The sequence below is a fragment of the Labeo rohita genome, chromosome 17, assembly GCF_022985175.1.
Source record: "Labeo rohita strain BAU-BD-2019 chromosome 17, IGBB_LRoh.1.0, whole genome shotgun sequence".
In the NCBI taxonomy this organism is placed as follows: Eukaryota; Metazoa; Chordata; class Actinopteri; order Cypriniformes; family Cyprinidae; genus Labeo; species Labeo rohita.
This window is the reverse complement of record NC_066885.1, coordinates 4,189,181-4,215,047: the sequence shown is the minus strand read 5'-3', so window position 1 is coordinate 4,215,047 and position 25,867 is coordinate 4,189,181. Positions and strand designations below refer to the sequence as shown.

Genomic DNA, 25,867 nt, shown 5'->3' with positions numbered 1-25,867 from the left:
AACATTTAAAAAAATGGAACTAAGTTGTTCCAAAAAAAAAAAACGGTTCATGAATTATATATAAATATCGTTTTTGTGCTAACGTTTTAGAACGTTATTAAAAAGCAGATGACTTTAAACGAACGTTCTTTTAATATTGCTGGAAGAACGTTTGTGCATAACGTTAAGAGAACGTCATGTTCTGAGGACGTTCTCGGTTAGCTGGGCCGGGTTTTTCAAACTAAGGTGCGCCGCATTTCAAAGCCGGATACTTTCACTATTCCCCGCTGCTCTGTCAGTGAGCTTTCGTACTTGACGTAAGAGTAACTTTATTTCCTACTTCCTGGTCAAAACACAGCTCAAGATCAATGGCACAACTTTACTTTTCGCCGTGTAAACGCTGTAACAAAGTGTAGAAATGAATACGGAAGTAACTTTATTACAAATCAACTTATGCTTCTTTTCATAAACGGTAAGTGATCGATTTCATTGATAAGTTCATGTTCTCAGTCAGTTACTGATCTCTAACAGGCCTAAACTCAAATCACCGTCAGTTTACTAATATATAAATATAAAATGCTGTCGTAATATATTTAGTAATAAGATAGAAGAAATATATTATGTAAACGAAATATTAGTCGTGTGGGTGTCAAAGGTCCTTTGGTGGATCAATTACTAACGCTGTGAATATTTATTCATACTTAATATCTTTTTTTTAAGTGGATAAGGAATATTAATCAATAATATAACATTATTTCTTGTTTGCTTTGGTTGTATTTCTTCAATGTGACTCCTAGGTCATATTTACATGTATTATTTTTCTTTATTATTATTGCTCAATGTCTTTTAATCAGCTAGTGCTTTAGTGTTTATTAGTGGATGTATAATGTTAGTTCACACAGTTGTCAATTTTGCTTTGACATATTGTTATCAAATGCAATGGCATCCAGTTTTAATATTTGGACATATGTGTCCAAATACTTTTATATAAGAATATTTTAAATAAAAGAAAAGATGGCATAATGACTATCTTCATTTGTGATCCTTAATCTTTAGTGTTTCTAGCAGAATTTAAGAATGACAGACACAAACCGCCCTCAGCGCAGGCTGTCCCGAGCTGGGGAGAGTTTATACCAGGCGTTAGGCTTGGCAAAAGGAGCTTCATCTGAAGATATTAAGAAAGCATACAGGTATTCTGGTTTACAACTCGTGTTTGTCAAGAAATCATAAATGCAGTTTCCCTCTAACGGTGTTGTTTTTTATGAATCCCTACCTATAAGGAAACTGGCACTGAAGTATCACCCAGACAAGAACCCTAACAACCCAGAAGCGGCAGAGAAGTTCAAAGAGATCAACAATGCCAACACCATCCTCAACGATGAAACCAAACGACAGATCTATGACGAATATGGCTCCATGGGTCTCTACGTCGCAGACCAGTTTGGAGAGGAGAGTGTTAAATATTACTTCCTCATGTCCAAATGCTGGTTTAAGGTCAGTAGTTTGTGTGTATGTTTATTTGTTTTTATTTCTACTTTTATATACGCTACCAGTCAAAAGTTTTTGAACAGTAAGGTTTTCTTTGTTTTTTAAAGTCTCTTTGCTCACCAAGCCTGCATTTATTTAATCAGAAGTACAGCAAAAACAGTTTTTGAATTTTGAAATATTTTTACTATTTTTATAACTGTTTTCTATTTGAATATATTTTAAAATGTAATTTATTCCAGTGATTTTAAAGCTGAATTTTTAGCATCATTACTCCAGTCACATGATCCTTCAGAAATCATTCTAATATTCTGATTTGCTGCTCAAAAAAACATTTATTATTAATATGATGTTGAAACCAGCTGAGCAGAAATTTTTCAGGTTTCTTTGATGAATAGAAAGTTTAGAAGACCAGTATTTATTCAAAATAGAAATTTTTAACATTAGAAATTATACTGGCTCCATGCTTTTCAATGTTATAGTGTATAATGTTACAACAGCTTTTTATGTCAGATAAATGCTGATCTTTGGATCTTTCTATTCATCAAAGAATCCTGAAAAAGTACTCAGCTGTTTTAAATGTTGGTGATAATAATAGTAATAAAAAAAAATGTTTCATAAATAGCAAATTGGCATATTAGAATGATTTCTAAAGGATCATGTGACACTGAAGACTGGAGTAATGATGCTGGAAATTTAGATTTGATCACAGGAAAAAATTACATTTTAAAATACACTGAAATAGAAAGCAGTTATTTTAAGTTATTTCAGTTATTTTTTGGAAATTGTATTTTGGATCAAATAAATGCAGGCTTGGTGAGCAGAAGAGACTTCTTTAGACAACATTAAAAATCTAACTGTTTAAAAACTTTTGACTGGTAGTGTACAATGTAAATAATAAAAGTCACGGCATGGTGAAATGATCACCATGATGGCATTGCATCTTGAAAAAAAAATCTGCTGGTTTGAAAAAAGGCCTGATACTATCTGATCTGATTTGATTTACAAAAATATTAGTAAGAATGAAGATTTTTTAAAATTACATATATGTTACATACATATATATTTAATGGACTTACCAAAATAACAAAAGCAGCAAATGTCAATAGCTTTGTCACTGGCCATAATTTTAACCTTAAAATCAAGAATAGGCATTAAAAATGCCTTCAGAATCATTCATGCATGTTAAAATCAGCTGAGACTTGAAGAAATAGTTGTAATCTGACTCAGAGGAAGACATAAATCATGTCTTTGCCTCTGATTAAGCAACAATACAAAACTTCTTCACCTTACAAATGTATGTTGAAAGCACAAATGGAATTACTAAGAAGAAATATTACATTTCATTCAACAAACATGATGACGAGCAGTGTACAGTGTAATCGCTTAATTGTTTTATATTTTTTGGTTCAGGCACTCATGGCATTGGGAATGATCTTCACATGTTGCTGCTGCTTTTGCTGCTGTTGTTGCTGTTGCGGTAAATGTGGCGGTTCAGAGCCCGAAGACAATTTTCACTATGTGGATCCAGATGAGCTGGAGGCGGAGATGTCAGAAGAGCAGAACAGAGGTGAGAAGCGGGACTCCGTTTTGGAGACTGCAAACACAAGCTTACCAGACATGTGCCTGCAATTGGTAAAAAAAGAAGAGAGCACTGTAAATCATGTTAATCACTTCTTTTTTTTTTTTTTTGTGATTTACAGGCAATGACACAGTAATAATAGGACAGCCTATTCCCTGTCCAGCGCCTGGAAATTCAGGTAAACAACAGATGCATATGTGTGTTACAGATGGATAAATAGATAGATACACTACTAGTCAAATGTTTTTGAACAGTAAGATTTTTAGTGTTTTGTAAAGTCTCTTCTGCTCACCAAACCTGCATTTATTTGTTCCAAAGTACAGCAAAAGCAGTGCAATTTTGATATATTTTTACTATTTAAAACAACTGTTTTCTATTTGAATGTATTTTAAAATGTAATTCATTCCTGTGATTTCAAAACTACATTTTCAGCATCATTACTCCAGTCTTTAGTGTCACATGATCCTTCAAAAATCTTTCTAATATGCTGATTTGCTGTTGAAGAAGCATTTTTCTTCTTGTTCTTCTTCTTATTATTATCAATATTTAAAACAGATGTATACCTTTTTTTTCCGGATTCTTTGATGTATACAAATATCCGAAGAGCAGCATTTATCTGAAATAAAAAGCTGTTGTAACATTATACACTGTATTCAAAAATTATAGAAATTAGGCCTGTCAAAAGATTAATCGTGATTAATCGCATACAAAAGTTTGAGTTTGCCTAATATATATTTAAGAAATATCTACAAGTATATTGTATTTAATATAATTTTTTATGTAATTTATATTATATATAAATAAAAATATTTTTTACATAAATAACATATTTCCCTTAAAATACACATTAATTTGTGTGTGTATATATATATATATATATATATATATATATATATATAATTACACAGTACACACATATTTATTAGGCAAACTCAAACTTCTATTTTGAATGCAATTAATCGTTTGGCAGCCTTAAAAAAATACTACTTTTTTTTTTTTTTTTTTTTTTAGCAAGGATGCTTTAATTTAGTCAAAAGTGATGATAAAGTCATTTATAATGTTAAAGATTTCTCTTTCAGATAAATGCTGTTCTTCTGAACTTTCTATTCATCAAAGAAACCTGATAAAATCAGAGCAGATCAGAATTCTAGAATGATTTCTGAAGGATCATATGACCGGAGTAATGATGCTAAAATTCAGCTTTGAAATCACAGGAATAAATTACATTTTAAAACATATTCAAATAGAAAACAGTTATTTTAAATAGTAAAAATATTTTAGAATTGTACTGTTTTTGCTGTACTTCAGATCAAAAAAATGCAGGCTTGGTGAGCAGAAGAAACTTTTGTAGATATATGAAGTATGAAACACTCAGTCTTGTTAACTATTTTTATTTTTTAACTATTGCTTTCTTTGTGTTGTTTAGAAGGAAACACTGTAATTGTAGGAATGCCCATTGCTGCAACCTCAGGTGAATATCCGCATCAGTTATTAGCTTTAGCATGTTTTGCATGTGATGTACTTTTTGGCAAAAAATGCATTAAAATTCCAATTCTGAGGGTTATTTTGCTGTTTTCTCTTGCAGATGGAGACACTTCTGTACTGATCACTCCAGACGCACATATGGCGCATGTAGACTAGAGCAAACAGCAATTACAAAACTTGTTAAGGAGACTGAATCGCCCCTGTTTTTAGCTGTAGAAATGAAGACACTGCTGTAGAAATGATTTTGGTTTGTATCACACAGTGCCTGTGCGGTTTGAGCGGCTCATTTGATCTCCACACATAATGCTATTTGTGTTTACATAATTTTATAATAGCTTTTTGGTTGCTTGAATGTCTCGTTTATATTGTAATGCTTCAATAATAAGCCATTTAAAGCAGCTGTATGTAGGTTTGTGTATTTTTGCGACTTTGGAGCCCTCTACAGTTGAGTGAGTGAAATTCACTGTTGTAAATATATCACAAAATATATTTTGTACCCGCTGAACAAACTTACTACAGCACCAGACGTTTGGAAATAGATTCTGTTCATTTTATTAGAAGACATAACATTTCTGAAACCGGTAGGAAGCATACATACCGTTGATTTAAATGACCTCTAGAGAACAATCAAACATATCTTGCACAACAAAGTCAACCTGAAGTAATACCACAGAATCTTCTGTTTATATAACACTTGCAACAGGCTTTACAAGTGAAATCTAATATATGCACTTTGTGTGCTTAACATTACAGTAAGTCTTAAGAACATAAAGTTTTATTGTTAATACTATAATTGTACAAAGTGAAGTCGTTAAGGCTCCAATACATGATGATAAATAAGTCCAACAGTCTTTTATTATCTGTATATACACATACACATTGACAGTTTATCTAACAGATAACTATATGCGGTTTATTTTGCCACTGCTGCAAGCAAACCTTGAAATAACCTCTGTGAAACAGCTATTTTATGATACGTATTTAAGTATAATGTTGATTATTAGAGTTTAAAGGACCACTGAAATCGTGTGATAAAGCTGGTAATTTGCAGGTGAATGTTTTGTTTATTGTGGTAATATTGCACAGCCTCAGGGATGGTTTTGTCTAAAATTCTATGTGGAATTATGAAAGCTTAATAAATATAGTTGATTACTTTATCTACTCAAGCTTTTAATGTGAGTTTATGTACATCTACAGAGGTGAAATTGCAATATGTGACCCTGGACCACAAAACCAGTCTTTAAGTAGCACGGGTGTATTTTGTAGCAATAGCCAAAAATACATTGTATGGGTTAAAATTATCAATTTTTCTTTTATGCCAAAAATCATTAGGATATTAAGTAAAGATCATGTTCCATGAAGAATTTTTTACATTTCCTACCATAAATATATCAAAATTTAATTTTTGATTAGTAATATGCTTTGGTAAGGACTTTATTTGGACAACTTTAAAGGTGATTTTCTTAGTCTTGTTATTTTTTTGCACCCTCAGATTCTAGGTTTTCAAATAGTTGTGTCTCGACCAAATATTGTCCTATCCTAACAAACCATACATCAATGGAAAGCTTATTTATTTTATATGAATTAAAAAAATTGGCCTATAACTGGTTTTGTGTTTGTGGGTCACATATATGCATGCTAAACAAAATATGCATTTTACTAATGTTCTGAAAACGTTGTTTTTTTTAATGTTCTCTGAATGTTTTTTCTTGGTTATGTGAATGTTAGAAAAAACATTAGAGGCAATTTTCAATTTTATTATTCAAACATTATGAGAATGTTACTTTTGAATGTTGTCTAAACTAATCTAATCTATCTAATCTGTAACAAGTTGCAACATTTAAAAAACATAAGGCGAATGTCCAACTGAAATGTTTCAGAAAAAACATTAATGTCAGTAATCTAGAAATAGTGTTTTGATAACATTATTAGAGACAAGATAACTTTAATGTTCTATGAATGTTAAATGAAGAATGTATGTTCATAAATAATCTTGCAAATTCTGAGAAGGTTCCCTGTTAGTTGCGATTGGCAAACGTGAGCGTTTTTCAATGTGTTTTTCTAACCCTTCCTTTTTATCGCTGGAATGTGACCTTGAAACTAAATGAGAACTAAACATGGTTTCACTGCCCCAACACGTTTTCTGATGTGTAATATAGCAGCAGCGTGTGAAACAGCGTATGGCTACAGACCAGTTGTAAATTTTGTTTTATATCCACAGAACCTTCTAGAAATCTTGACTCGTGCTTTTTCGAAACATCTTGAGAATATAATCTGTTTTGTATTTATTTCAATAAATTCTATTTATTGAAAGGAGTTTTTGTTTATTATCTCCATAATGAATTTGGAGAAGCTCCAGCTGAGCAAGCAGGACAAGACCTTGACGGACTCGCTTGAACTTTTGGGGTAAGTCTCTCAAACTGAGTTAATCTGACTTGAAGTGTTCGACCTGATTTCTTCATTCTGTTTTCTTTTAGTCTGCTGGACAATTCAGAAGATGAGTACCTCAGCACTCAGTTTGAGTGTAAACATGACACTCGGGCGTTTCATTGTCACAGCCTGAAAGAAACACGCTTGAAGCAGCAGGGCAAAACACAGGCCCGGAGGAAGTTGCTCATCACGTGTGCTGTGTGCTTGATCTTCATGATCGGAGAAGTCATTGGTGAGAAATAAAGGACATGTACAGTTTAAAAAACCTAATCTGTTGTGTAAGCTGCTGATTATAAAAGAACAGTTGACAAAAAGTGGACATGCATATTTCATATTTTGAGTATTATGACTTGTAGATGTATTTGAGTCCTGTGTTTTGACATTCTGCTCTTGTAGGTGGTTATGCTGCTCACAGTCTTGCTATAATGACAGATGCTGCACATCTTCTCACTGACTTTGGCAGTGTTTCAATCAGTCTGTTCTCACTGTGGATTTCATCCAGGCCACCGTCCAAACGTCTGACCTTTGGATGGCATCGATCAGGTGTGTGTGTGGATATATATTTATATGCACATACAAAGAAGTGTGTTATGCTCATGTATTTGATTAAAAATACATTAAAAACTATAATATTGTTAGATGTTATTACAATTTAAAATAACTGATTTCTATTTGAATATACAGTACCAGTCAGAAACATTTTTTATTCTTATTATCAATATTTAAAACAGTATTTTTTTTCAGGATTATTTAATGAACATAAAGATCCAAAGATCAGCATTTATCTGAAATAGAAAGCTTTTGTAACATTATACACTATAACATTCAGAAGCTTGAAGTAATGTTTTTCAGGGGAATAAATTCTAGAAATTAGTACTTTTATTTAGCAAGAATGCTTTTAAATTGTTCAAAAGTGATGATAAAGACATTTATAATGTTACAAAAGATTTCTGTTTCAGATAAATGCTGTTCTTCTGAACTTTCTATTCATCAAAGAAACCTGAAAAAATCAACTCGGCTGTTTTCAACATAGTACATTTTTTGAGCAGCAAATCAGAATATTAGAATGATTTCTGAAGGATCATGTGACTGGAAGAATGATGCTTAAAATTCAGCTTTGAAATCACAGGAATAAATTACATTTTTAACCTATTCAAATAGAAAACTGGTATTTTAAATAGTAAAAATATTTCAAAAACATTAAAAATCTTACTGTTTAAAAATGTTTGACTGATGGCTGCATTTACTTGATTAAAATACCGTAAAAACAGTAATATTGTGAAATATTATTACAATTTAAAATAACTGATTTTTATTTAAATATATTTTAAAATATAATTTATTTATGTGATCAAAGCTGCATTTTCAGCATCATTACTCCAGTGTTCAGTGTCACATGATCCTTCAGAAATAATTCTAATATGCTGATTTGCTGCTCAAGAAACATTTCTGATTATTATCAGTGTTTTTTCTGCTTCATATTTTCTGTGGAAACACTAATACATTTTTTTAGGATTCTTTGATTAATAGAACATTTTAAACAACAACATTTATTTCGTAACATTATAAATGTCTTTGCATCCTTGCTGAAAAACGTAATAATTTTTTCTCACTTCCGTATTATGGTTTCCACAAAAATATGAACTGTTTTCAACATTGAAAATAATAAGAAACGTTTCCTGAGTAGCAAATCAGCATATCAGAATGATTTCTGAAGAATCATGTGACACTGAAGACTGGAGTAATGATGCTGAAAATTCAGCTTTGCATCACTTAAATTAAATTGCATTTTAAAATATATTACAATAGAAAATATGAATTTAAAATCGTAATAATATTTCACAATATTACTGTTTTTAATGTATATTTAATCAAATAAATGCAGCCTTGCTGAGGATAAGAATCATTTTTTAAAAATATTTAAAAATCTTAATAATTCCAAACTTTTTTGTCATTTGTTTTGTCCAGAGGTTTTAGGAGCTCTTCTGTCTGTTCTGTCCATCTGGACTGTGACGGTGGTTCTTGTTCTCTTTGCTGTTCAGAGGCTCATCACTGATGATTATGAGATACACAGTGATGTCATGATGATCACAGCTGGATGTGCTGTAGCGCTCAACATCTGGTGAGTGATGCTATTTGATTTCATTAGTAGTGTCTTTTTTGAGAAATAGCATCATTTTGTACGTTGTTTCATGTATGTTTCCATCAGTTTGGCTTTCCTTCTCCATCAGTCTCCGGTCCATCACTCTCACAGTCATGGCCACACAGAAGAGCACAGGAACCCCAGCGTGAGAGCTGCTTTCATTCATGTGCTGGGAGATTTACTGCAGAGTTTAGGTGTGCTGGTGGCTGCCACAATCATCTACTTCAGGGTTTGTACATTGCAATTATTGACATATATAAAAAGACTGAAAGTGATTCATCAGGTCAAGTGTATCAAATGCTGCAGGATCTTTTAACCTCTGCATCACTTTACTTTATCATTTGTGCTTGATGTGTTTGAATCAGCTTGTTTCTGTGATTTTTAATGGATGTTATGAAGTCAGTCCACTTTAAGTTCACACAGATGTAGATTATCACTTTAACTATCAACTTAATCCATTAAGAAAAAAAAAATCCTGTCAAATACACACCATGTTTTATATTGTATTATTTAATGCAGAGGTTCCCAAAATGTTTGTCAGCCAAACCTTTTAACCTAAAATATTTACTTGAAGCAACTCTGAGATTTTACATTAATGTTTTAATAATTTAACAGCACATTCACATGTTTGTGGTTTCTCTTGTCAATCATAAGTCACATGACCTGCAAGTAAACAACCAAAATATTTAATCTTTTTTTGTATTTTATTTTGTTTTTATTTTAAATAATTTTATTTTAACTTTACATTTTATTACTTAAATAATTAGAAGCTTTTCACGACACTATGGAAGCCAGTTTCTGTAATAAATAAAGGTAATTGCGACTTTTTATCTCACAATTCTGAGACATAAACTCACAAATGTGAGAACTTGGAAATTTTTTTCTCTCAGAATTGCAGGTAACAAGCTGCAAATTATGATATAAACTCAAAATTGTAAGAAAAAAAAAATCAGAACGGTGAGATTACCTTTATTATTATTATCTATTCAATGGTTGAAAAAAAAAAATTAATAAAATATATTTTTTTAAATATTTTATTTTATTTTACCACTGCATATGCAATAACACATAAAATGCATAATCCATAACTTTTGTTTCTCTGCCCAAACAGCCCGAATGGAAAATGGCAGATCCTATTTGTACTTTTCTGTTTTCATTATTTGTACTTGGAACAACATTTACCATCCTGAAAGACATCTTCAAAATACTCATGGAAGGCAAGTGATGAATTGATCTGTAGATGTGAATGCCCAGATGGTTGAAACATCAGCTAAATGTTAATGTTTTATCTGAAGGAGTCCCACGTGGTGTTGACTTTGACTCAGTGAAAGACATTCTGCTGTCAGTGAGCGGAGTCAAATCTACACACAGTCTGCATATGTGGTCTCTCACCACGAGCGAAACCCAGCTCTCCATGCACGCGGTCATAGGTAGGTTAAAGTGCACGTTCAGATGCGCACACAAATGACCAGTCCCAGTTTTTGGTGTCGTGTCACCGGAAATGTCCCCATTTTTACAGCACGTTCTAAACGGCCTGCATATACACTGTAAAAATGAAAATGCCTAAAATGAAAAATAATAAACCTAATAAGTGATATTAAAGATCTATTTCCAAAAGCACAAACATATAATAACATTTGAAAAAAGAACTGTATTACACTTAAAAATAAAGGTGCTTCACGATGCAATAGAAGAAGCTTTTTTTTGTCTAAATGGTTCCATAAAGAATCTTTAACATCTGAAGAGCCTTTGCGTTTCACAAAAGGTTCTTTGTGGTGAAAGAAGGTTCTTCAGATTATAAAAACGGTAAGATAGAGATGGTTCCTTAAAGAACACCAACACAAAAAAAATATATAGTTAAACCATGGTTTACCATAGTTTAACCCATAGTTTAACCATCGATTGCGATTTAACGATTTAACTAAGTTTCGAAAAGCTCCGTTTCACCCATCACTATATAAATGCTTTTTGAACTCATTACAAGAGATGTCTAAATTCGAAAATAAATGATCTGGTTTTTGCTAGTGAATTGCTTGAACTACATAGTCGAATAAGTCACGAGTTTGAATCAATCGGAGCGGTTCCAGCGTAAATGACTCACTCAATTGATTCGGTTTGTCTGTTCCTCATTTTGCATCTTCAGTCATGTTTACACGACACTGTCAGTACTACTACTGGCTTAGCTTGCTAGTTTTATGACATTAACTGAAATAAGCAAAAGAAGTATGAAAAGTTTACAAATACAATAAAATATCAGTTGAAAGCATCCAGTCATCTCATACCACTGAACTGAATGTTCAGTTTATCAGTATATGTTACAAATATTTTAAAGTTATCATGAGCATTGTAATGTTTAAAGCAGCACTTTAAAAAAAAAAAAAAAAAAAAAAAAAGAGTAAGATAAGGTCAACATCAGACGGGCTGCAGCGTTGATATAATTAAGACCTTATTTAAAGCAAATATACCTACATTGTGAAATATATCACTGTGAAATAAAATTACTCATATCATGAAATAAGATTTAGGTCATATCGTCCACCTCTAACCAGCTGGGATCAGTTTCACTGCAAACATCATCATAATTAATAATAAAATATATGGAACACACTTTTACCAAAATGTACTGTTACTGTTTATTAATCATACATAGTAAAGAAGTCTGGTCAGCCTACTATGTAGTTCAACCCAAATTAATGATTTATTTTCCAGATGAGCAAAGCAACCCACAGACTGTGCTGATGGACATGACAAAACTACTCCAGACAGAATATGGATTCAGTAATATCACCATTCAGACGGAGATGTACTCAGATGATGTGGCTTATTGCTTACAGTGCCAGGACCCAATGGACTGACATGTGATTTTAGCTTTAGCTCATTATATTAATCTACACAGGTTGCATGAATATATGTGACCCTGGACCACAAAACCAGTCATAAGGGTCATTTTTTCAAAATTGAGATTTATACATCATATGAAAGCTGAATATATAAGCTTTCCATTGATGTATGGTTTGTTAGGATAGGACAATATTTGGCTAAGATATGAAAATCAGGATTCTGAGGGTGCAAAAAAATCTAAATATTGAGAGAATTGCCTTTAAAGTTCTTCAGATAATGTTCTTAATAATGTATATGACTAATCAAAAATTAAGTTTTCATACATTTACAGTAGGAATTTTACAAAATATCTTCATGGAACATGATCTTTACTTAATATCCTAATGATTTTTGCCATAAAAGAAAAATCAATAATTTTGATCCATACAATGTATTTTTGGCTATTGCTACAAATGAACCCCAGCGACTTAAGACTGGTTTTGTGGTCCAAGGTCACATATGAATAGAAACTTTAGAACAAATATTAGCTTGTCTATAAGCACGTTTTGTCATAAAGCATGACACAATGACATGATTATTAAGTATTTAAAAAGCAATGTTTTATCTAAGAACAGATACTTTTTTCAGACACAAGCTGACATTTGTCAGTATATTATTTATTAAACACTGTGGGCAAAATTTAAAGGAACACTGACCAAAATATTTGTTTCAAACCATCACAGATCATGCATTTATCTTTACACTTTTCAGATTCTTCTCAATCCCAATTTCTGGATAAACAAAACAAGTTTGTTTATAAAAAAAAAAAAGCAGCTTTGCAGAAGCCCTATTACTGTCAAGCTTTGATAAATGTTTTTAATTTAGGGAAGAGGTGCAGGGCATTCTGGGTAGTGATCTCTATGACCTTCTCCACGGGAACTCCTTTGATTTTGGCAATATATTCAGCACTGATGCTGATATTCCTAGGTACATTCCTCACCTAGAGTAAAAACACAGATGTAAATGCATTTCAGAAACATTTTACGTTCATGACAGAAAAACAAAAGTCCACTGTACCTGCTTTTCAGGTCCGAGCGCAGGAGCATCCGTCTCTAAACACATGCTCTCCAGAGGAACCTGCTTTACAAGCTTCTGCTTCTTAGAAAAATGGAATAAACGTGATGTGTGACTAATAAATTGTTTAATTGTATAGATTTTACACAAACAGATACACTACCAGTTAAACGTATTACACGCTTAAGTGAACATGTTCCTCATGACATTTACTTGTAAAAGCTCCTTTTTAAATGCTTGTAGACAAACATTTTGTAATTTATATGTAATTGAACAGTAAGATTTGTAATGTTTTTAAATGAAGTGTCTTCTGCTCACCAGGCCTGCATTTATTTGACCCAAAGTACAGCAAAAACAGTAAAATTTGGAAATATTTTTACCATTTAAAATAACTGGTTTCTATTTGAATATATTTTAAAATATAATTTAATCCTGTGATTTTTAAAGCTGAATTTTTAGCATCATTACATCAGTCATATGATTCTTCAGAAATTACTCATAATCAGCATATTAGAATGATTTCTGAAGGATCATGTGACACTAAAGACTGGAGTAATGATGCTGAAAATTCATCTTTAAAATCACAGGATTAAATTACATTTGCACTAATTAACCAAACTAAAATATTACATCATAAACCTTCAGAATTTGGTTACGAGAATGTCTGAAGTAGAAGAAGCAAATATAAGAATTTTGATTTGATGTTTGATACTACAGTTTATTTTTGATTGGTAGCAGGTCTATTACTAGAGCAGACCAAAGTCAAATGTTATGAAACATAGGTTATATTTACCTGATCACTTCTGACAATGGATGGCGGTATTGAGAAAAAATAACCAGCTTTTACACCCTCCATCGCCACCGAAGGTTTCCCATCAAATGCATGAAGAAGTGCGTTCTCTACACCTGAAAACAGACAATGATCATGAAAAGCAACCAATTTATGCAACACTCTTTGTCAATGCATGTTTTGTTATGCATACCCAACTCCTTCAGAAGATGAATGGTTGGTCTTCCAGCAGATCTTGAGTGCACATTCCTAATAGAAAAAATGCAGTGCTATAGGTAACATGTAAGGTCATGACGGTATTTCCACAAAAATACAAATCCAAGAGTGAACATACAGAGGCAGATTTAACCGTTTTGCGATTTCAGTCTGTCGAATGAGCACCTGTCTCTGACTGTCTTTCCCAGCATCATTGTTGACCACACGTGGTGTGAAATCCAGGCCAACCTGCATATAATGATGAATGGTAAAACATTAATAATTACATTGTAACACTAATCATTTAGACTCTCATTCTGAAAACAGAGGATCCACTGGTGAGCATGTGATGTACTGTAATGCTAAATGTCTCCATATCTGTTCCAAATTAGGCAAAAAGTCATCTCTATGGATGGCATGAGGATGAGTAAATTTCCCAAATTTTTATTTCTCAGTGACTCTCCAAATGACATATACCTAGCATATCTACATTAGTCTATTCTCAATCTATAACCCACAAGAACAAATAGTTAGACATACAATATATGTCTAACCTCACCAATAGCCACAATGTGCTCTTTGTATTTGTCAATCAGTGGTAATGCTGCATCTAAATCCTGTGGGGTAGAAAACAAAGAAACAGTGTCAGGTGTTAGACAGTAAGGCAAGGCAAGGCAAGGCAAGGCAAGTTTATTTATATAGCATATTTCATACACAGAGGTAATTCAAAGTGCTTTACATAAAAGGAAGTAGAATAATCATAAAAACAATAATAAAAACAATAATCACAAAAAAGGAAGTAGAACAATCATAAAAACAATGATCACAACAATAAAACAAAAAATGTAAAATGATTTAAAAATTGATTTAAAATAAGTTTAAGAGTTAAAAACAGAAAATGATTATACATAATGCAATCAGTTCGGACGAAGCACAGTAGTCATTCAGTAAATGCACAGCTAAACAGATGAGTTTTGAGTCTAGATTTAAATGTAGCTAATGTTTTAGCACATTTGATCTCTTCTGGAAGCTGGTTCCAACTGCGGGCAGCATAATAGCTAAAAGCGGATTCCCCTTGTTTTGTGTGAACCCTTGGTATTTCTAACTGACTCGATCCTAATGATCTGAGTGGTCTGTTAGGCTTATATTCAGTGAGCATATCTGCAATGTATGTAGGTCCTAGGCCATTGAGTGATTTATAAATGAGTAAAAGTACTTTAAAATCAATTCTAAATATAACTGGAAGCCAGTGTAGGGACCTGAGGACCTGTGTGACATGCTCAGATTTTCTGGTTCTAGTCAGAATCCTGGCAGCAGTGTTCTGGACGAGCTGCAGCTGTCTAATGGTTTTCTTGGGAAGGCTGGTGAGGAGACCATTACAATAATCCACCCTGCTTGTGATAAAGACATGAACAAGTTTCTCCAAGTCTTGACTAGAAACAAAACATCTAATTCTTGCAATGTTTTTGAGATGACAGTATGCTGATTTAGTTACTGCTTTGACATGACCACTGAAACTCCAGAATCACACCAAGATTCCTGACTTGGTTTTTAGTTGTTTGACCCCTAGCATCAAGGTATGCATTCACCTTAAGAACTTCCTCTTTGCTTCCGAATGCAATGGCTTCTCCCTTCTAAATATGACCTGAACCAATTGAGAGCCATCCCAGAAATCCCGACCCAGTTTTCCAGTCTCTCTAGAAGAATGTTATGATCAACAGTGTCAAACGCAGCACTAAGATCTAGTAGTACCAGCACTGATATTTTGCAAGAATCAGAATTTAGGCGAATATCATTTATTATCTTAACGAGCGCCGTCTCTGTGCTGTGATGCGGCCGGAAACCAGATTGAAAATTGTCCAGGTATCCATTTGAGTTTAAGTAGTTGTCCAACTGATTGAAAAATACCTTTTCAATACATAAAATAAATGAGATTCAATCTTTATGTGCACAAATTTCAGACCTCAGGTACGGCACCTCTGGGTTGTGCTGGATCTTGGACAGGATGAACTCCAAGACATGGCATAACGAATCCAGGGAACCTACAGGACATTAAAGCCATTTAATATCAAGTTTGCTAAAAATGCAATAAGATATCAGAGATATACCTTTGTGAGAGCTGGATAATTTTCTCAAATTCACCAGCATGCTCTGCTACTGCCAGAAGGGCAACAAGCCCAGCCTAAAAAATGAAATAATCAATATTATGGCTCTTTTAATATGACAGCATCCTAAAGGACAATACATATTAAACAGAGATACCTTTTTAGACTCCTGAATGACATCATCAATGTCCTAAAATATAAAACACAATCATTGAGGAACTCCTCAGATAGTTTCTTAATAATACTACTGGATGAACCGTGCATATCTTACGCTGTCAAAATCCTCGGCTGATATATGACAGTGACAGTCGATATATCCTTGCATGGGTTTATATTTTTCAGATCGCTCAAAACGACAGTCCACATGGATCAGCAGATATAAACAGCAGAAGCGGATGTGACGGTAAATGTTTGTCCTGTTACCAATCCCACTACGGCGAATGTCTATATCATGAATATTAATTAGGTCAGCCAGTAGTTTATCGAATGTCGGGCAGAACGTCGTGCTACGTATTTAATATTCATGAGCCGAGCCTTCGCCATAGTGGCAAACACGCTGATTCATTTCTCGGTTTCAAAATGAGGAAGCGTTAGCAGTTTTGAACGGTTCTTTCTGCCGTTTGGCAGTTGTGTAACCAATCAGGTGTTGTGTTTATGCAGCTATCAACATCATGTGATTTCACGGCTGTCATATGATCGCTGTCAGTGGGAGATTGTAGCAGCGCAATGTATCAGTGGTTCGTCGCCCCCCTTTGTTTACTCTTGATTGGCAGCTGTGGTGGTCAATACGAGCCTACATGGGAATCCATTGATTCGAGACCTCTACCGGAATGGTTTGATCAAGCCAAATTCGGCATATTCATTCACTGGGGAGTGTTTTCAGTTCCCAGCTATGGCAGTGAATGGTTCTGGTAAGTAAGTCTGCATAAAACTTATTTTCTTTGCACCTTTCATTGCCCCTGTAATATATAGACCATTTCGCTAGATGTAAACAACACTGGTCCAGAAGCGCTTCCTGTTTTTTTTTTTTTTGTTGTTGTTTTTATTTATTTTTTGTTTCACATATACAAATGCATCTTAAAGGTGCTAATGTAACATTTTCGTCCAGTCAAATGTTATGTTGGTTGTATTTTTTTGTGATTTTTGTGTAAAGTAAAAAAAAAAAGAAACAGGAAGTGTATTGGGAGCAGTACGTTTACATCTAGCGAAATGGTCTGTTCAGTAACATTTGTAACATCATACACGACTTGGGTTTTGAAAATGTCATTCTGCCTAGTTTTAGTGATTTTTTTTTCTGCATATTCAAATACATATAACTTCCTGGTCATGTGAGCCAATAATGTCACACCAGGTGTGATATTCACACACCTGACACACATCATATGACTTCAATTTTGGAAATGTCATTTTGTGTATTTTTAATGATCTTTTTACTTTTTCAAATATACATACACTACCAGTAAAAGGTTTTTAAATGTTTTTTTTTTTTTTTTTTTTTTTTTTTAAGAAGTCTCTTCTGCTCACCAAGCCTGCATTTATGATCCAAAGTACACCATAATTTTTTTTTTTTAATATTTTTACTATTTAAAATAACTGTTTTTAATCAAATATATTTTAAAATGTAATTTATTCCTGTGATTTCAGTGCTGAATGCATCATTACTCCATTCACATGATCCTTCAGAAATCATTCTGATATTCTGATTTGCTACTCAAAAACATTTATTATTATTATTATTATTATGTTGAAACCAGCTGAGTAGAATTTATTTAGGTTTCTTTAATGAATAAAAAGTAAAAAACAAAAAAAACAGCATTTATCTGAAATGGAAGTCTTTTGTCTTTTAATTTCAAATAAATAATCTTTGGATCTTTCTATTCATCCAAGAATCCTGAAAAAATGTACTCAACTGTTTTAAATATTGATAATAATAATAATAATATTAATAAATGTTTCTTGTACAGCAAATCAGCATATTAGAATGATTTCTGAACGATCGTGTGATACTGAAAACTCCAGTAATGATGCTGGTGTTTAGCTTTGATCACAGGAATAAATTACTTTTTAAAATATATAGCTGGAAAGCAGTTATTTTAAATAGTAAAACTATTTCGCAATATTAGTGTATTTGCTGTATTTTGAATCAAATAAATGCAGGCTTCGTGAGCGGAAGAGAATTCTTTAAAAACATTAAAAATCTTACTGTTCAGAAACTTTTGACTGGTAATAAATTGCTCATAAATTCATAAACTGATAAAATTGCTATCAAAGAATGTCAGAGAATATTCAAATGGTCCTACAAGTTAAGCTTCATTTTCTTTAATTAAAATGATCAAATAATTAATCAAATCATTTTCATATTTATTCAAGTTAAGTAGCCTTGACAGGTACACCCTTATAAAAAAAAAAAGCACAATTTCAGTCACTTTGTAAATGTTTAATTTGCTTAATAGTTTTGTTTTCCAACAGGTGGTATTGGCAGGGCCAGAAATTCCCATCTTACGTGTCGTTTATGGAGAAGAATTACCCACCCGGCTTCACCTACGCAGACTTTGCAGCTCAGTTCCGGGCTGAATTCTTTGATCCTAAACAGTGGGTTGACATTTTTGCCTCATCTGGAGCCAAATACATAGTCCTTACAACCAAACATCATGAAGGTTTGTTTCTGCATATCTGTTAACTGTAATTAGTTTAATTCTACATAGTTACACTGCTTACCATATACAGTGAAAAACTGACATTCCAAGGAGGCATCTCAAGACAATCAAATAGTAATAAGAAGAAAATATGTAGAGAGAAGGTGCATGATTTTTCTCATGAATACATTGTGTAATCACAATGCAAAAATTTTGAATAAATTAAAAAAGCCTTTTTGCTAAATATACTGTAACCCAAACATGGTTATAAATATGTTTCACTTCCTCAGGGTTTACGCTGTGGGGCTCGAAGTACTCATGGTCGTGGAACGCAGTGGATGTCGGGCCGAAGCGGGATCTGGTGGATGAGCTTGCCACGGCTCTGCGGAAATACAGCGATTTGCGTCTAGGTCTCTACCACTCTTTATTTGAGTGGTTTAACCCTTTGTACAGAGCCGACGCAGACAACAAGTTCAATACCACTGTATTTCCTACAACAAAGACCATTCCTGAGCTGTACGAGATCGTCAACAGGTTCAAACCTGAAGTGCTGTGGTCTGACGGGGACGGAGATGCGCCCGACACTTACTGGAACAGCACAGGGTTCCTCGCCTGGCTTTACAACGACAGGTAAGGCCACATGAACAGCAGTGTCGTGGTTACACAGAGGTAGGGCTGCAAAGATAGATTGATGCATTGCGTTTCGTGGATCAGTTCTGAGATTTTCTGAATGCATCATGATTCTCTCTGGAATCAATTCTGAGTTTAGTTTTTAACAACAGATGGCGCTCTAATCAAGTTTTTATCAGCAAACTCAAATACTCACAAAGACGAACGCTTGTATGTTCGAAGATTAATGTAAACACAGCTCAATGTGAACACTTTTTTTTTATTTGCTTTAACCTTTTTGACCTTTATGAAGGATTATTTTAGGTTCAAGTGTATGTAAGGATTTGGAAGCATCATCTGCTGTTCAAAACTAAGCTCAGAATCGATTCGAGAGAATCACGATCATTTCTCGATTTGTGATGCATCAATTTATTTTCCCTGCCCTACACAGCAGAGCTGAAACTGAGGAGCTTCAAAGGCAAAAGAAAAATATTCAATTGAAAGTGTAATTCATTTCTTTAACACAAAGTATTAATGTGGCGCTTGTGGTCAAAACAGAACACGGATGATAAGTGCAACATTTTTTGACAGGATTTTATGGTACTAGATTCACCTCTAAATATGCACCATTTATTTCTATCTAAAATAATACAAATATTAGAAAACAATATTATTTTGAATTAATAAAATGTTGAAGTTAATAATAAAGCAGAGGTAATTCAAATCCAATGCATGCAAAGAATATTGCAGGGAGAAATAAATACAATTTTATAATTGCTTTTATTGAATTTTGATCTATTTGTAGAAATTATCAAAGACTTTGTAAACTGTACCTCCCAAAATTGCTCTAGATCTTTATATTTCCCATTTTTACCAAAAAAATCATGATTGTAACTTTTTTCAAGCCCATTTTGCTTTTTTTTTTTCTTTTAGCCTATAATTTTTTGTATTCATATAGCAACAACAGTCAACAATTTTCATAACATTTTGATTAAGTAAAAAAATAAAAATGTCAAACATTATCTGGTTTAAAATGACCTCCAGAGCTTTAAGAAACCTCCAAAAAATTAATCTGATAAAATATCTACTGTAAAATTATGTAGAAATAAAAACAGATGCAAATTCAATGCAATGCAAACCTAATAAAAGTAACTGTAAAATGTAATGCAATCTGCATTGCATGCATGGGATTTTAAATACCTTTGTAGCACCTTGGGTGTAAGAAAGGCGAATTACAAATAAAATGTATTATTATTATAATATTATTATATTATATTGTTACAGCAGTTTAGTCAACTTTTTGGAGTTGACTAGCATGCAGATGAACTGGAAGTGATAATGAACATGCACTAAAAGATCCTCAATTGTGATTTTATCTTGCTTTATAAATTTGCTAAGTAATAATATAATCTTAGAGAATGGCAACCGGTTACATACTAGAACTTTCTAAGTGAAGGTGTCTTTGCTGTCATGTAGCCTAACTGGTGGCAAATGTGTGTTTTCAGTCCTGTTCGTGATACTGTTGTGACCAATGACCGCTGGGGATATGGCAGCATTTGTAAGCATGGTGGATATTACACCTGCTCAGATCGCTACAACCCCGGACACCTGGTGAAACACAAGTGGGAGAACTGCCTGACCATTGACCAGAAGTCATGGGGCTACAGGAGAGATGCCAAACTCAGCGACTTCCTCACCACTGACCAGCTGATAGCTGTGAGTTTAAAGTACCATTCGGTCATTCAGACACATTAGGAATGCTGCAGCAAGCGAGTGTATTTCTTGACCTATAGTACATTCCATTTCTAATTGGGATGCATAGAAAATTAATTGTCCAGGCATACACTAATGTTTAAAACTTTGGGTCTTTTTTGTTCAACAAAGCTGCGTTTATTTGATCAAAAATACTGCAAAAACAGTGAAATATTATTAGAATTTAAAATACTTGTGTTATTTTTGAATATATTTAAAAATATTATTTATTCCTGTGATGCAAAGCTGAATTTTCAGCATCATTACTCCAGCCGTTAGTGTCACGTGAGTTCTAAAAATTGAAAAGTTAAAAAAAAATAGAAATCTTTTGTAACATTCTAAATGTATTTACTCTCACTTTTCTGTCACATCGCTGAATAAAAATATTTACACTACCAGTCAAAATGTTTTGAACAGTAGGATTTTTAATGTTTTTTTAACTAAGTCTCCTCTTCTCACTAAGCCTGCATTTATTTGAATCAAAGTACAGCAAAAACAGTACAATTTTGAAATGTTTTTACTACTTAAAATAACCATTTTCAATTTTAATATATTTTAAAATGTAATTTGTTCCTGTGATCAAAGCTGAATTTTCAGCATCATTACTCCAGTCTTTAGTGTCACATGATCCTTCAGAAATCATTCTAATATGCTGATTTGCTGCTCAGGGAACATTTATTATTATTATCAATATTTGAAATAGCTGAGTACTTTTTTTTTCAGGATTCTTTGATGAATAGAAAGATCTAAAGATCAGCATTTATCTGAAATGAAAAGCTTTTGTAACATTATACACTAGTCTATGGAAGCCCATTTTCCCCACTGAATAAAGAATAAAAAAGGTAATTGCGACTTTTTATCTATTATCTATTTTATCTATTAACTTTTAACTGTTCTGACTTTTTTTTTCAGAATTGTGAGATATAAATGCACAATTGCGAGTTATAAAGTCAGAATTGTGGAATATAAACTCACAGTTGTGAGAAATAAAGTTTATTGCCAGTTTATCACACACAGTTCTGACTTCATTTCTCAGAATTCTGTCTTTATAACTCGTAGTTGCAAGTTTACATCATGCAATTATGACTTTATTGCTCAGAATTGCAACTTTATAATTCGCAATTTCTGAAGGATCATGTGACTGGAGTAATGATTCCAGATATTCAGCTTTGAAAATACAGGAATAAATTACATTTTAAAATATATTCAAATAGAAAAGTTATTTTATATAGTAAAAAAATTTCAAAACATTTTGAATGGTAGTGTATTTAATAAATATCAGTCGTACTAACCCCAAACCTTTGAACGCTAGTGTATCTGTATCTGAGCATTGAAAAGTCCCTGCTTGTCTTCCAGTCTCTTGTTGAGACCGTGGCCTGCGGGGGGAATTGGCTGTTGAACGTGGGTCCCACACACGACGGCCGCATCATGCCCATCTTTGAGGAGCGTCTGCGGCAGATTGGCCAGTGGCTCAAGGTGAACGGAGAGGCCATTTACAACAGCAGCGCATGGAGAGTTCAGAATGATACTGTCACTCCTGGAGTTTGGTTAGTTACTTTATCAGTTCTTCTTCATGTACTGTAACATGCAAACAGAGGTCTGTTTGCCAAGGCCTTCTGTTTAATTTCGTACTTTATCCTTTTCACCTTTATTTGCATTTAAATGAAAGCATGGTTTTGTTTTGTCCTAACAGGTATACGTGGAATCAGAAGGAGAATGCAATCTATGCTATTTTCCTTTCGTGGCCCGCTGAAGGCTATATTGTTCTGAGCGACCCAGTTGTATCAGCGTCCAAGACGCAGGTATGTATATTGTAGAAATCAAAAAGAAATTCTTATTGAATAATTTATTGTTGACTAAACCCTGCTGTAAAATATTTGCAAGCAGCCTTACCTTAGCAACAGCTGAATACTTTTATTCAGCAAGGACACATTAAATTGAATAAAATTAAAGACTGGAGTAACGATGCTGAAAATTCAGCTTTGCATCACAAAAATAAATTATATTTTACAATATATTACAATAAAAAACAGTTATTTTAAATTATAGTATTTCACAGTTTTAATGTTTAATGCATTTTTTGATAACAAAAATCCAAATCTTGGTTTCCACCACTGAATAAAAAATAAAATAAGGTCATTGCAAGTTTATATCTCACAATTCTGAGAAGAAAGTCAGAATTGTGAGATATAAACTTGCAGTTGCGAGTTATATTGTTAGAATTGTGAGACAAACTTGCAATTCTGAGAAATAAAGTCTGAACTCGCAATTCTGACTTTATAACATGCACTTGTGAGTTATTCCATTAAAATCGAGATATAAACTCGCAATTCTGAGAACATATCAGTCTTTTTCCCCCTCAAAATTGGACTTTATAACTCACAATTGCGAGTTTATAACTCTCAATTCTGAGAAAAAAAGTGAGAATTGCGAGAAAAAAAAGTCAGAATTGCAAGATATAAATTCACAATTCTGAGAAATGAAGTCAATTGTGTGATATAAACTCGCAGTTTCAAGTTATAAAGTCAGAATTGTGAGACGAACTTGCAATTCTGAGAAATAAAGTCAGACTTTTTTTCTCAGAATTGCGAGTTTAGATCTTTATAAAACGCACTTAACTTAAACTTTAACTTAAGTTAAAATTATGAGATATAAACTCGCAATTCTGAGAACATTTTTCCTCCTCTAAATTGGACTTTATGACTCTGAAGTCTGAATTGTGTGATTAAAAACTTGCAATATTGCAGGTTATATTAGAATTGCAAGACAAACTTGCAATTCTGAAAAATAAAGTCTGATTTTTTTTTTTTTTTTTCCATAATTGCGAGTTTATTTCTCGTAATTCTGACTTTATAACACACAATTGCAGGTTAAGACAAAATTGAGATATAAACTGAAATATAAAAATCAGTCTGTTTCCCCCCTCAAAATTTGACTTTATAACTCACAATTGCGAGTTTATATCTCACAATTCTAAGAAAAAGGTGAGAATTGTGAGAAAAAAAGTCAGAATTGCAAGATATAAATTCTGAGAAATTAAGTCAATTTTGTGATATAAACTCGCTGTTTCGAGTTATAAAGTCAGAATTGTGAGACTTTGCAAACTTGAAACTTGCAATTCTGAGTAATTCTGAATTGTCAGAATTGCGAGTTTAGATCTTTATAACATGCGCTTGCAAGTTAAGTTAAAATTGAGATATAAACTTGCAATTCTGAGAACATATCAGTCTTTTTCCCCCTCAAAATTGGACTTTATAACTCGCAATTGTGAGTTTATACCTCACAGTTCAGAGAAAAAAAGTGAGAATTGCAAGAAAAAAGGTCAGACGTGAAAAATATAAACTCGCAATTATGAGAAATAAAGTTAGAATTCTGTGATATAAACTTACAGTATTGCAAGTTATAATATCAGAATTGCGAGACAAACTTGCAATTCTGAGAAATAAAGTCAAAAAATTGTTTTCAGAATTGTGAGTTTATATCTTATAATTCTGACTTTATAAGACGTAATTGCAGGTTATTAAGTCAAAATTACAAACTGAAATATAAAAAATCAGTCTGTTTCCCCCCTCAAAATTCAACTTTATAACTCACAATTGCGAGTTTATATCTCAGAGTTCTTAGAAAAAAGTCAGAATTGCAAAAAAAGTCAAAATTGCAAGATATAAACACATCTTTTGTTTTTTATCCTGCAATTCTGACTTTATTTCTTACAATTGTGAGTCATGCCGTTTAAAAAAAAATCTGAATTGTGAGTTTGTATCTCAGAATTGTAATTCCAATTTTCAATGTAAGCAGAAATTTGAGAAGTGTTTGTCTTGATTCTGATTCAGTCTCACAGTTTTTACTGTGTGATTTAATGATTCCAAACTGATTTATGCAGAAGTGTCAGAGCATTCATAACATTATCTTGTTTCAAAACTAATTTCCAAATCAGGTGGTGCTGCTTGGATATAAGCCCCTTTCATGGGAGTCCATTAAACCCACCGGTCTAAAGGTTCATCTGCCACAGCTGGTCCCTGATCAGATGCCCTGCTCCTGGGCTTGGACTCTTCAACTGACTGGTGTGGCGTAGCCAGAGGATGCCGCCATAGTTAGCTGTTTACATATTGAAGTATCTAAGGATCCTCAAGTGGAAACACTGTGTGTTTTGCTTTAAGAGCTCAACCATACGTTTGTGCTGTTTTCTTTTCTTTTTTTTTATATTCGTTTATTCATTCATTTATAATCATTTAATCACTTTTTTATTCCATTTAATCATATAATCATTTATAATAATCATTCTAACTTATATACTCATTTTGTTGATTCACTAATTGATTAGTCATTTATATTATATTAAATTATTTTTTTATGCTATTTCTTTTCATTGCTGTGTTTACTGTGTTGCAAGAGCTGTTTGCTTTCATGAATATAAGATAAAAGGGAATGTTTATCAAAATTCATACGGGATGTGGGATGTTGTTGTAAGTTTTGTATACTAAGGTTATTCAATAAACTCCTTTTTTATCACAATGACTGCGTCTGTTCTGTTACCAGACAAAACGGATATTTTCTGACAGGACACGTCCAGGCTGGATCTGATATTTCTGACAAGGAGGCATGATCTAACAATGTCTATCTGGTGTTTTTAATATGCCCAAAGTTTGTGCAAATTCCTTAGTCAGCATCATTGCTGAGCATTTTCTCCAGGGTTGCCAAGTTTTCACAACAAAACTACTCCATTCCAGAGGATAAATATCACATTATTCAGGTTGCTTCAACTCGCAGACATGAAAAACA

At 33.0% G+C, this 25,867-nt stretch overlaps 4 protein-coding genes across 5 annotated transcripts; 3 read left to right on the top strand and 1 right to left on the bottom strand.

Moving 5' to 3' along the window:
* The first annotated feature begins 228 nt into the window (after nt 1–228).
* dnajc5gb (DnaJ (Hsp40) homolog, subfamily C, member 5 gamma b) lies at nt 229–5,688 on the top strand. The gene is made up of 7 exons (XM_051133143.1): nt 229–451; nt 1,036–1,169; nt 1,260–1,473; nt 2,878–3,034; nt 3,168–3,224; nt 4,473–4,517; nt 4,632–5,688. The coding sequence occupies exons 2-7, from the start codon at nt 1,057–1,059 to the stop codon at nt 4,685–4,687; spliced, it is 642 nt and encodes a 213-aa protein (XP_050989100.1). The 5' UTR covers nt 229–451; nt 1,036–1,056; the 3' UTR covers nt 4,688–5,688.
* Nucleotides 5,689–5,820: 132 nt separating this feature from the next.
* Nucleotides 5,821–11,959, top strand: LOC127179545 (zinc transporter 2). The gene is made up of 8 exons (XM_051133140.1): nt 5,821–6,937; nt 7,009–7,193; nt 7,358–7,504; nt 8,930–9,083; nt 9,171–9,333; nt 10,216–10,321; nt 10,400–10,534; nt 11,814–11,959. Exons 1-8 carry the CDS (start codon nt 6,870–6,872, stop codon nt 11,957–11,959), a joined length of 1,104 nt encoding a protein of 367 aa, XP_050989097.1. The 5' UTR covers nt 5,821–6,869.
* Nucleotides 11,724–16,558, bottom strand: LOC127179546 (putative deoxyribonuclease TATDN3). Of its 2 annotated transcripts, none has more exons than XM_051133141.1 (10): nt 16,360–16,558; nt 16,246–16,278; nt 16,092–16,165; nt 15,947–16,025; nt 14,538–14,600; nt 14,123–14,232; nt 13,982–14,037; nt 13,792–13,904; nt 13,002–13,082; nt 11,724–12,924 (listed from the first exon to the last, which is right to left on the bottom strand). In XM_051133141.1, the coding sequence occupies exons 1-10, from the start codon at nt 16,411–16,413 to the stop codon at nt 12,781–12,783; spliced, it is 807 nt and encodes a 268-aa protein (XP_050989098.1). In that variant the 5' UTR covers nt 16,414–16,558; the 3' UTR covers nt 11,724–12,780. The 2 variants fall into 2 exon arrangements, with proteins under 2 accessions (XP_050989098.1, XP_050989099.1); XM_051133142.1 differs by having other exon boundaries at nt 13,002–13,079.
* A 112-nt stretch (nt 16,559–16,670) lies between these two features.
* On the top strand, nt 16,671–25,600 carry fuca2 (alpha-L-fucosidase 2). The gene is made up of 7 exons (XM_051133138.1): nt 16,671–16,999; nt 18,558–18,745; nt 19,015–19,354; nt 20,839–21,049; nt 22,442–22,632; nt 22,779–22,887; nt 25,023–25,600. The coding sequence occupies exons 1-7, from the start codon at nt 16,815–16,817 to the stop codon at nt 25,158–25,160; spliced, it is 1,362 nt and encodes a 453-aa protein (XP_050989095.1). The 5' UTR covers nt 16,671–16,814; the 3' UTR covers nt 25,161–25,600.
* Nucleotides 25,601–25,867: the final 267 nt, after the last annotated feature.